The following is a 12,002-nucleotide window of genomic DNA, read 5'->3' as shown; positions in this document are numbered from 1 at the left end:
GCACATCGGGGCCTCTAAGTACTGAACTACAACTGTGGTCCTCTTTTTTTTTTTTCCCCCCCGGTACGCGGGCCTCTCACTGTTGTGGCCTCTCCCGTGGCGGAGCACAGGCTCCGGACGCGCAGGCTCAGCGGCCATGGCTCACGGGCCCAGCCGCTCCACGGCATGTGGGATCCTCCTGGACCGGGGCACGAACCCGTGTCCCCTGCATCGGCAGGCGGACTCTCAACCACTGCGCCACCAGGGAAGCCCGGTCCTCTTTAACAAACAAATACAGTTTTTGAATATATGAACTTATCATTGTGCAAAATTTTAAATGAAACACTAACCAGTAAGAGCTGCCTTACTACAATTGCACACAAAACAAAAGTATAAGGGAACAAAGAGTTTGGATAAGTGACACCTTGATGAATAAACTTAAGTGATTTCTATTCTTAAAAACCGAAGTATTCAAATCACAGCTACTTCCAGTTCTGTTTTTGTATATAAAACACAATATTTTAGCAAAAACAGTCCCTGAATATAAGATCTGGAAGAAAATTCAAATGCCACTGTAAAATTTGACACACAAAAAACTCATTAGAATATATGTCAATACAATGGAGCTCGAACAACAAGGAAGACACATATACATGCACATAAATGGTCCTGATGATAGCATCTCAAACCCCAAAAGTAGAGTTTGAATGCTTAAGTTCATATCCTAAACCCTGCATTCAATGCCTGTGTGACACTGAACAAGATACTTAACCGCTCTGCCTCAACTTGCTCATTTGCAAAATGAGGATAAAACTAAACATCCCTGGACTTCCCTGGTGGTGCTGTGGTTGGGAGTCCGCCTGCCATTGCAGGGGACGTGGGTTGGAGCCCTGGTCCAGGAGGATCCCACATGCCTCAGGGCAGCTGAACCCGTGTGCCACAGTTACTGAGCCTGCACTCTGGAGCCCACGAGCCACAACTGCTGAGGCCCGCGCACCTGGAGCCCGTGCTCTGAAACGGGGGAGGTCACCACAATGAGAGGCCTGTGCACAGCAACAAAGACCCAACACATACATACATACATACATACATACATACATACATACATACATACATAAATAACATCCCTACAAGGTTGTTGTGAGGACCAAATAATAATGAATACAGTATTTACATGTATCTAGCATACAGCAAATGTTCAATAATTTTAAATTAGTATTATTTTTATAATGGTAATAAAAATCATCTAGAGCTGTCCTTCACAATGTTCAATATACATTCAAACTGCCTGGGAATCTAGTTAAAATGAGATTGTTATCGAGAAGGTCTGAAATTTCCATTTCTAACAAGCTCCCAGACAGGTGTCAAGGAAGGCCACTTCTGAGTTACAAGGATGGTTCTCAAGCTTTGGCACACACCAGAATCACTTGGAGGGCTAGTTTAAAATAGATTTCTAGGTTTCACCCCAGAGTTTGAGAGAATTTGCACCTTTAACAGATTGCCAACTGAAATTCCCAGGACGATATTTTAAGAAATAATGCTCAAAGGTTCTCAGCTAGGATGTACATCAGAAACACCTGTGGGGTTTTTGTTTGTTTTTAAATGTAGGTGCCCTTACTACACCCTAGTATTGTGTGATCTCCTAATCTATTAAACCTGACACTCATGCACTGTTTTTAAAGAATAAAAACAAAACTTCCAGGCAATTATGATGTATGCTAAAGTTTGAGAACTGCCTTATAGTTACACACAAATCAAAATTTCCTTCATGAAATTTTGCTAACTATAGAAAGAAAAGTACCTACCCATAAATGTGCCTGAGGTCAACCTGGAAATTGTCCTGACTCATTCACCAAGAACAGCATTTATTCAAATTTAGTGGTAACTCTATAATCTTTACAAAAGTCAATTACTTTCTCCTTCACTTTTCATGAGATGTTCTCCTATAACATGATGCCCAAAGTCAAACATTTAAAATATCCAGGCAAAAAAAAAAAAAATTTGTTTTAGAAATTAGTCTAAATTTTTGTATAACGTTTAATTTCCACAGAAGCTCAGCAAATGAAAGAGCACTAGGGTACAAAATGTAGGTACGTGTTACTCTTAAATTATACATGAACAAAACACCTAATTTTGACAGCTACAGGCTATTTATAATATTCTGGTCGTAATAATTACTGAGTGACAGCAAGCAAAATTCATTTATAAAGGAAATTAAGTGTATCTTCCAGGCTAACTGTGGGACTTAAATGAAAGAAAAACTATGTGCAGGAACACAGTAATAAATCTTTCCTATGCCTTCCTTTAAAATTAAGAAAATGAAATGGAGGGGTAGAAAAGAAAGTACAAAGGGAGAATTTCTCATAAGAAAGTTACACTTAACACTTGAAGCCAGCCTGAAAGGAGTTGCTAACTAGGTATAGCTGACTAAATTTTTTAGTAGCCTATAATTTGATCTATAATCTGTATACCACAATGTTATAATGTTCATAAATACAAAATAAATATTTTAAAAGTAAAATGACTTAACCTGAGACTTTTTATGAGAGGGGAGGGAAAGGGAGGGGTGGGTACTCACGACATTCTTTGAAATAACAGCAGATACTACAGGATAGCTGTCATAAAAATGTGAATGGGAATCACTGCTTGAAAGGAATTCAAAGAATGAAAAAAAAGCTGCCAACTCATAGGATAAAAGTCCAAAAAGCCATTAGCTGGTCAGGAATGCTATACCAAAGTTTTCAAAACAAAATTTTTAAGTAGGAGGAAAAAAAAAAAAAAGGTGATGTACTCTTGAAGGCCATCAATGACAGAAATTAAAAGCATCCTGTTTGCCCAAACAACATTAAAACACAAACAGGGTATACCACACAATCTGAAAGCAAAGAAGGTGGTTCTTTGATGTCCCCTTCTAGAGTTCCTGAAAACTATGAATACCATGAGAAAAATGTCTAAGTGCTGAGATGTCCAAGTATAAACTAGATCAAGTTCTAGGATTTCTCAAGTTACTTATATCAAAACAGGATAACAATACATTAACGTTTATAAAGGAAGTTAAAGTTCAAAAACCAGACAAAATTATTCTACGGTACTAGAAATCGAAATAGTGATTTCTCATGGGCGTGGGGAGTTAATGACCACAATACAGCACAAGACAGTTTCCGGGGTTTTGATAATGTTCTATTTCTCAGTAATAATTACACAGGTGTGTTCATATTGTGAAAATTCACTGAACTGTACATTTAGGAGAACTTTCTGTGTGTATTAATATGCTAATCATATTTACTTTTTTTTTAAAGCGGAGCGGGAATTTCTCCCTCAGGAAATGAAACGTATTACTGCAAAAGCAACATTAAAAATTTTTAGGGACTTCCCTGGTGGCGCAGTGGTTAAGAATCCGCCTGCCAATGCAGGGGACACGGGTTCCAGCCCTGGTCCGGAAAGATCCCACATGCCGCGGAGCAACTAAGCCCGTGTGCCACAACTACTGAGCCTGCACTCTAGAGCCGGCGAGCCACAACTACTGAGCCCACATGCCACAACTACTGAAGCCCACGCACCTAGAGCCCGTGCTCCGCAACGAGAAGCCACCGCCATGAGAAGCCTGCGCACCACAATGAAGAGCAGCTCCCGCTCGCCACAACTAGAGAAAGCCCATGAGTAGCAACAAAGAACCAACACAGCCAAAAATAAATAAATAAATAAATGTATTAAAAAAAAAATAGTGGAGACCATTCAGATTAAGAATTACAGGTTTGGGGTGGGGAGTAGAGAGTTAATATGGAGAAGTACTAGAAAGCTCCTCAAGGGCTTTCAGTAGATAAATCTCACAAACATACACACACCTTTTTCAGGAGGAAAAAATCTTGGTACCTCCCTCTATAATACAGCCAAGCTAAATTTCACTCTATTTATGAAACACATAAATCTGCTTCTAATGGGGAAGTGTGTATGAGCTGCAGTATCTACTTTCCTTAAACTTCTGTCCAATTTTTAAAAAAAGTTATTAGTAAGGAGGTAAGTAAATGCCAGAACACAATTAGCAACTGCTATTCCTGGACCACTTCAGTGCCCTTCTGAAAAATAAACTCACCCCTTAGGGGGTAGCAGAATTCTAGTAGAAATAAAAGATACAAATTATGTTCCAATCCTTATAAATCTCATCCCAATCCAAGGTAAAAGGAAATTTCATCACACCTGGTTCCTCATCTGCAATTCTCTTTATGTAATACCCAAGCACAGGACATATGTGTTTTCAAATATTACGTTTTCATACAAAGTTAATCTGGTTTTTCTTCCTAGCAATTATGTAACCATACCATTCTGTAGCCAACAGAAAGTGCTAGTCAATATTTAATAAAATAATAGCTTGGAACATTACAGTTTTAAAATGTAAGTATAAATATCTCACTTTTTAAAAAATTATTTTATTATCTTGAATAATTATTTCATAAAGGAAAAAAAAACCACACCTTCGTAAACAATAAGAACTTTAAACATTTAAAAAGCTCTCCTTGGCATGGATGCCCTCACGAATGCTCACATAGAATTTCTCAGATTCATTACTTAATTTCAGTAAACACACAACATTGCCATCATTCTTAACAGTTGAAAAACAAAGGAATTGTGATTCTGGAACTTGAGTCCTAGAACTGCAAATGAACACTTTTTTTCCTAAATATTTTAGAGGGATATGATGTCAAGTTGTATATTACTATTTAATGAGGGAAACACCTTAAGCACACATTCTAAATTGTTGATCTTAGAAGTTTATTTCTTTAATTCCACAAAATCTACCAAAGTAGTTTTTCTCTTTACAGCCTCTTGTACTGTATACCTTTACATAGTTTCATATTTTATCAAGAAAGGAGAAATTGCTTCATTTAATCCTACTTAATTCTGGTATATGGGAAAAGAATATTTCAAATTTTGGTTGACAAAAGGAATTATAAAACATTGTTTTGTACAAAATAAGCTTTTATTATCCTCAAATTATAAAGTGCTTTCAAAAATCGATAAGAAAACAAACACAATAAAGAGACCAGGGCAAAAGATATTAAACATGTAGTAAGAATCATCTAAAAAACAATACTAATTTTTTTAAGTTTGGGATTAAAAATAAGCAATATAAGATATAAACATTTAAAATGTAAAAATGAAACACGCAAAACAAAGAAAAATTATTTAATAAATAGACTTGAGACAATTACCGATTTGCAGGAAAACATTTACATTCTCATACCAATGCCACATGAGATAAAAAGTTAAATTTATTTAAATCTAACTTAGAAAAACTAAAATAAATAGTATTAAGATCAGTATTATTTATTACATTTCTAGAGAAGGAAGAATTTCGTAAGATCAGAAACAAAACAAAATTAGGCCAATGATTTGATTATATTAATTTTAAAATTCTGTTTATCTGAAAAACTCACAAAAGAAATACACCTATTAAGCATAATGTTTCACCCCAGTAGTAATCTAAGAAAAAAAATGTTATAATACGACTTATCCCCTATTACGGTTTTTTTTTTTTTTTTTTGCAGTACTAGGGCCTCTCACTGTTGTGGCCTCTTCCACTGCAGTGCACAGGCTCCGGACGCGCAAGCTCAGCGGCCATGGCTCACGGGCCCAGCCGCTCCGCGGCATGTGGGATCTTCCCGGACCGCGGCACGAACCCGTGTGCCCTGTATCGGCAGGTGGACTCTCAACCACTGTGTCACCAGGGAAACCCCCCGTATTACGTTTTTATAAACAATACTTAATGTTGATGTATAGGGCCAACAGCCACTCCAATGTGGATATAAATTGATCCTTTTGACAAATATCGTGACACGACTTTAAGAGCCTTTAAAATGTACCTAAAAATTATACCTATAATATACTAGAAGATAATACTATAAATAAGAAACACCTTATATATAAATGTTCTTCACACTCTTATGCAAAAAACTAGAACAGGAGAATGATATACATCTACACATGGAACATCATACAACCACTTATAATGATGGTTAAAAATACTCATTGTGAGGCATCCCTGGTGGCGCAGTGGTTGAGAGTCCGCCTGCCGATACAGGGCACACGGGTTCGCGCCCCGGTCCGGGAAGAGCCCACATGCCGCGGAGCGGCTAGGCCGGTGAGCCATGGCCGCTGAGCCTGCACGTCCGGAGCCTGTGCTCCGCAACGGGAGAGGCCACAACAGTGAAAGGCCCGCGTACCGCAAAAAACAAAAAAAAAACAAAAAAAAAACAACCTCATTGTTAGAATGGGAAAATGTTACCTAACATTAGGTTAAAAGCAGGACATGAAATTAAATATGTTTTATCTGTAAACATGTAAAAGATATATTTTAAATAATAGAAGAAATAACATCAAAATTTTAATATGGTTATATTAATTCCCAAGATTCAAAATCCTCAAACCAGCCATCAAAATCATTAAAACACACACAAATATACACACTTAATACCTAAATCAAGTGCTATATACCATCACTCTACCACTGAAGGGCGCATAAGGTTTAAATTAACATATTAAAAGAGACTGAAAAGGCAAGCAAAGCAACAAACAAAATCTACTACAAAAAGAAACATTTCTCACCTCTGGACATTCATCTGTGCTAAGGATGGAGACTCACTACCAGGATTCAGAACTATACAACTGATTCACAGACAGGTCATTTACTAATTCTAATTATCTGCTCTGAAAATTCTTTCATCAACAAACGTGCTTATCTTTAGCCAATTGGTTAATTATTACTGATATCAAATATTAAATGTAATAGAGTCTTACTTGGGAGGCAACTCCTTGAAATACTAAATAAGGAAATAAGTAGATAAAAGCAATAAAATAAAACAAAGAAAATTCCACACACAGCAGCCCCATTTTTGGGGGGGGTATCAGATGACTTCTGTTAAGTGAATTTTCTAGAAAACTGAAATGAATTTATTAAAAAGCTTTGAAAATGTTTACCCTTATAAGAGTCTTCTAAAAAGACACCAATTTCTTAATTCCTTAAACACAGTACATAGAGTAAAAGTTTATTTATGATTAAGATCATCACTGTGGGGACTTCCCTGGTGGTCCAGTGGTTACGACTCTGCGCTCCCAACGCAGGGGGCCTGAGTTCGATCCCTGGTCAGGGAACTAGATCCCGCATGCTACAACTAAGACCTTGTGCAGCCAAATAAATAAATAAATATTAAAAAAAAAAAAAAAAAAAAAAAGATCATCACTGTGACAGACCATGTACTATACTACTCTACAACATTGTGATTCCCCCAGAAGTTGATGATTATAGAACTGTATGTCTCCACGAAATGGCCTTAAAACACTATCCTTTTATAGTTCCATATACTTTTTAATAGTTCTTCAGTAGCCTCGAAATAAGATGACATTTCAGTTGTCAGTGTGCCTAACTCCAATGGCCAACCTTGCAAATTGTAATCTGTGGGCTGAAAAATCAGATAACCAACCCTGCTGTGGCTGCAAAATGTTAAGTTATTTACTCCAGTTAGTAGTTTCTGAATAACGCTCATAGGCTTATTATACTTGGTTACAGTTATTTTGAAGCCTCAGGATCTCTGCTGTTTGAAATGACTAAAATCACAATCACTCAAAAAATGTTTAATTACTAACTGCAACTTACACATATTCTGGAGTTCCAAAATAATCATAATAACTGAATAGTTTGATAGTCTTCTCAAAGTTACTCAACTCACTTGTCTCTGACCAGAGAAAAATTACCTAAGTAAGCTGAGAAATAACAGATGAAAAGAAAAAGAAGGAAAGAAGTGAGAAGGACAAGTTCAAATGAAATAGCAAAGTCCATACTGCATGGTTCTAGAAGGCAAGACTTATGACTTTGGGAAATATTTACACATAGTGTTTTTTAAAGCATAATTACAGTGGTTATCAGGATATTAACTATAGAAAACTGCACTACAGTGTATACCACATATATATTAAATAGTACTTTAAAAATCAAGACTGGGAATTCCCTCGTGGTCCAGTGGTTAGGACTCTGCGCTTTCACTGTCAAGGCCAAAAAAACAAAAAACAAAACAAAACAAAAAACATGCAAAGACTTCCAGCAAATATTCCTTGTACTTAAACTGACAATGAATTTTCATATGAAATGGCAGATTGTTTAAAAAAGCACCTGCACGTATTTGATATTTCTGGTCAAGTAATTTCCTGTAATCTGTCTTGGACACTGGTTCAGGAAGAGGCAGGAAATAAAATGTACATTCTTCATATAATTAATATGTAACATAGGTATTACACTATATAGTTACAAAGTTACAGGTCTATGGAAACTAGCATTGTGTCATATCTAAAGAAAAAAATCCAAGTGAGGACATCATATTATCACTTTTGTTAATATCCTCTGATTACTGAAGCTCATTAGCTCTCATAGGTCACTTCTATGACAGTAATAACTGAGAAAGAGGAAAATAAAATTTTCTGGTTTTTACTCAAGCAAAACTCAACTCACATAAAATATATTTCTCTTCTTCTTGTATTGTCTCAGTGTATTTCTACCCAGTATATGGGTATTTTAGTGTCTGTAAAAGTTTGCTAATTCCTAAGATCCTCTACCAAAAACAGTTTATAAAACAAAGTTGTACGAATAAGTAACATATATTATTACAAGGATCAGATGCACATGACAACTCTCAAGGCCCAATTCCCAAGCAAAACTTTGTAAAGTTTGCAAAGGCCATTATAGAACTGTGATCTTTTGAATCCACTGTTATTTTCACAAGCTCCTACTTCTAAAAACATAAAATAAGTAAAGAATTCACAAAGTTCCGATTAAACATCAACTTCAGTTGATTTTATTTTTGGGGGGGGGGGACAGGTGATATCAAGCACATCTGGGGGTGGGCTGAAACCTGTTTAAAAAAAATTATTTCAGAGGAAAAAAATTGCCACACATACTGATTCCAAATTCTGGTCAACTCAAGTCACCCTCCCGCCATCATGAACAGACTATTTTTGGACCATGGCTCTGTCAACCTTCTACCATCCTTTCTTTTCTCTGCAACTTCTCCAATTCCATTTCAATATCAACCTATACACACTCCCGTGTCTCCTTTTCCTCTTTCCCACATCTCACCTCTCAACACTCACTTTTATTCCCCAACATTCCTACTTTAACTATTACAAGAGAAAACTACAGTGACCAAAACGAGTGGTCACTTTTTTTACGTGACAAGTGTGATAAATAATATTGCTGGTAGTTTGGAGGGAAAAATACAAAAAACAATCACAAAATGCTGCTTAGCAACTTTTGAGTATATGTATGTTTGTCTGTATTAACTACTGATGTTTGTCTGTATTAACTACTGATGTATCTTCCACTCTTCAGTTGAGAACTATTTAAGCTGATAACTTTTTAAACTTCTGGAAAACTCTGATATACACACTTGGGTAACAGTTTAGAATATATAAGTTATCAAGAAATATAAACACAGAAATATAAATGTAAATAGACAGCACAACTATTAAACATAAAAATATAAAACTCAAGTGACAAAACATTTATATCTTTAAATCTTATTTCACATGTACTTTATTTTTGTACAGAACAACCAGCATACCACTCTACAGTAAAAATAATGCTATCACTCAAGCTATTTTCACAAAACTATACCACCAAAATATCTGTACAAAAAATTTACTTTTTTAAAGCATGTATGCATGAGTCAAAAAACCACTAAATAAAAATATAAGTGAGCAGAAAAAATTTTACTGATTGCTAATGTTGTGACAGAGTATCTTAAAACAACACCCCTCCGTTTCCTCCTCTTTGTTAAAAAAAATAAAACACATGGAAAATATCTGGAATAATACATAGCTACCGCTAAGAGTGTTTACAGAGATTTAGGACTGAGGGAGGCAACTTGGTAGAATGTAACAGGAAGAATTTTACCCTTTATTTTTCTCTGTACTAAGTGTAGAGGAAAATAACACGTTTGTAGTTTAAAAAAAATTATGACCGGATTACCTAATTATCTGATTAGTTTGCGATTAATTTACCACTACGAATACTAAATAAATCCAGACTGCTCAAAAATACGAAAAAAAAAGTATACTATAAATTCATCTTTGATAAAACATTGACGGGTTGGAGAAAAACTAATCTTGCGTCAAATTCATTTAAGGAAAAATTGAACTCAAGTTTTGACATCAAAGTTTACGAAGATTAGTTTGCTTTTAAATTCGACTTAAAACATTCCACTATTGCCTTAAATACGTAAACTAAATCAATCATCCCTGAACAACAAAGATGGCAAACTCATAACAATAGTAATCAAAATCCTGTCGGAAAAAAAAACTTATCGATAATTATGGGTTAATAGGCACGTAGCAAAAAAATTAAAAGAATGGTTTTATTCTGACATCAGGTATTGTCAGAGATATAAAGGACCCCTCCAAATACTGCCAAAAGTTATAGTAAACACAAAGTTAGAGTGATGAGGGAGTTATCAATGACCAAATAAATGTGAGTAATTGATGCCCAGAGAGAAAAAATGGAATGCGTTCTATTTTAAGCGTCTGAGAAGGGGCCGTGGAGAAAGGTTCTGCAGCAGAAACAAGCGACAGAATGGTTAACAGGTCTGGAATTCTTCAGAAAATTGTAACAAGGGGAAAAACTGACAAGAACGTCTGTAAGTAAGAGGAACGGTATCCAATGTAATCCTCACGTCTGTGCTAGCACGGCTCCGTACTTCCAGTGAGACGGGGGAGGAACTATCACTGAGCGGGGGAGAAGGAGCCCGGGCTGAGGGGTGGCTTCTGCAGGTGGCGAAGCGCCCGCAGGGGGGTGGGGAGGAGGATCGTGTCGCCTCAATTGGGTCAATGTATTCCCTTCAAGACTACAGGAAGATGACGCAGCACGGCTCCCGGCACCAAGAGGCACTTGCCCCCGGCCCCTCCCTCGCAACTTGCCTTGCAGAAAGAGTTGCGGGTCCCAGGCCCCCGGAACCCAGGGCTCCGCCATCCAGGACAACTGCTCTGCCAACAAGGTCCCGCGAGAATCGGGAGATCTCGCGATACAAACCCACTAGCATCTCGCGAGTTTTCCTCAGAACCAACATGGCGGTACACAGAAATCAGTACTTCGGCATTCAGAAAGGGTTTCATTTACGAAAAGAATGTGTATAACAGAGAAAGAGCGGGAAGTCTTTTCCGCCTTATATTTCTCTTCATACCCCCCTAGTAGAGATGAAAAGCGGCAAACAACCCTAAAGCCTCCGACGACCACGGTTGCGCTACACAGACACAGGAATCTTCTGCCTCAGCCAGCCTCCGAGCCTGTCACGTGGAAACATTCTCGGCGTGCCGGTCACGTGGACCACTACTGAGCGAGCGCGCGCCCGCCACCCTCCCCAGAGCCCTCCCCGCCCCCCTTCTGCCCGCGCACACGTGCGCGCGCCCCCCCGCCCCACGTGGGGGCTTCGCCGTCGCCGCCGTCGCCACCGCCGCCTCCAACCCACCCCCTCCTAGCACTCGGTTCCAAATCCGGGTCCCAAAGCCGATCATCCCTAAGATCCCTCCTCCTCCATTCCCCCTCCCCCATCTGGCCCCCACCACGTGCCCCGAGCGCCTGCTCACCTTTCGGGCGGGGCCGAGCACCGCAGGCCACTCCGGGAGGCGCCGTCGCCGTGGCCGCTCTCCGCCCCCGCCACGGCACTGGCTCGGCTGGCCGCCGCCGCAGGAAGCTCGACAGCGGCGCTGGGGCGCTTCCAGGTGGGTCCCCGCCTCCCGTTCCTGCCACTTCCCGCAGCACCAGTGGCTCCTTCCGGTCCCCTCCTTTCTCGTCCTTGCTGGGACTGGCGGGCTGCTGCGGCTGCGGCTGCAGCTGCAGGCGCGCTCACTACACCGCCTGCTGGTAACCGCGGCCGGTGCAGCGCCGGCTGCCCAGGCGAGGTCCACCCCCGCGATCCGCCCCCGCTCCTGGGCAAGGGTTGGTCTTCTGAGGGCGGGACCCAGTCCATCTCCTACGGCTGACT

The 12,002-nt window shown here is 39.1% G+C and overlaps 1 protein-coding gene across 12 annotated transcripts in view; it reads right to left on the bottom strand.

The window, feature by feature from the left end:
- The window catches only part of ZZZ3 (zinc finger ZZ-type containing 3), a 138,430-nt gene extending 126,428 nt beyond the window's left edge, over positions 1-12,002 (bottom strand). For 9 of the 12 annotated variants that reach the window (XR_002173105.3, XR_002173104.3, XM_073788198.1 and 6 more), the window contains exon 1: positions 11,605-11,744. Coding sequence is in view for 1 of the 12 variants with exons in the window: in XM_019919608.3 (XP_019775167.1) it covers positions 11,605-11,987 (383 nt within the window). In the remaining 11 variants the exon portion in view is untranslated. Of the gene's footprint in view, positions 1-10,938; positions 11,066-11,604 lie in introns of those variants that run through there. The other 3 variants (XM_019919608.3, XM_019919602.3, XM_073788173.1) reach the window with 3 other exon arrangements.

This window comes from Tursiops truncatus, chromosome 1, assembly GCF_011762595.2.
Source record: "Tursiops truncatus isolate mTurTru1 chromosome 1, mTurTru1.mat.Y, whole genome shotgun sequence".
Classification (NCBI taxonomy): Eukaryota; Metazoa; Chordata; class Mammalia; order Artiodactyla; family Delphinidae; genus Tursiops; species Tursiops truncatus.
The sequence above is the reverse complement of the archived record's forward strand: the minus strand, read 5'-3'. Positions and strand labels throughout refer to the sequence as shown.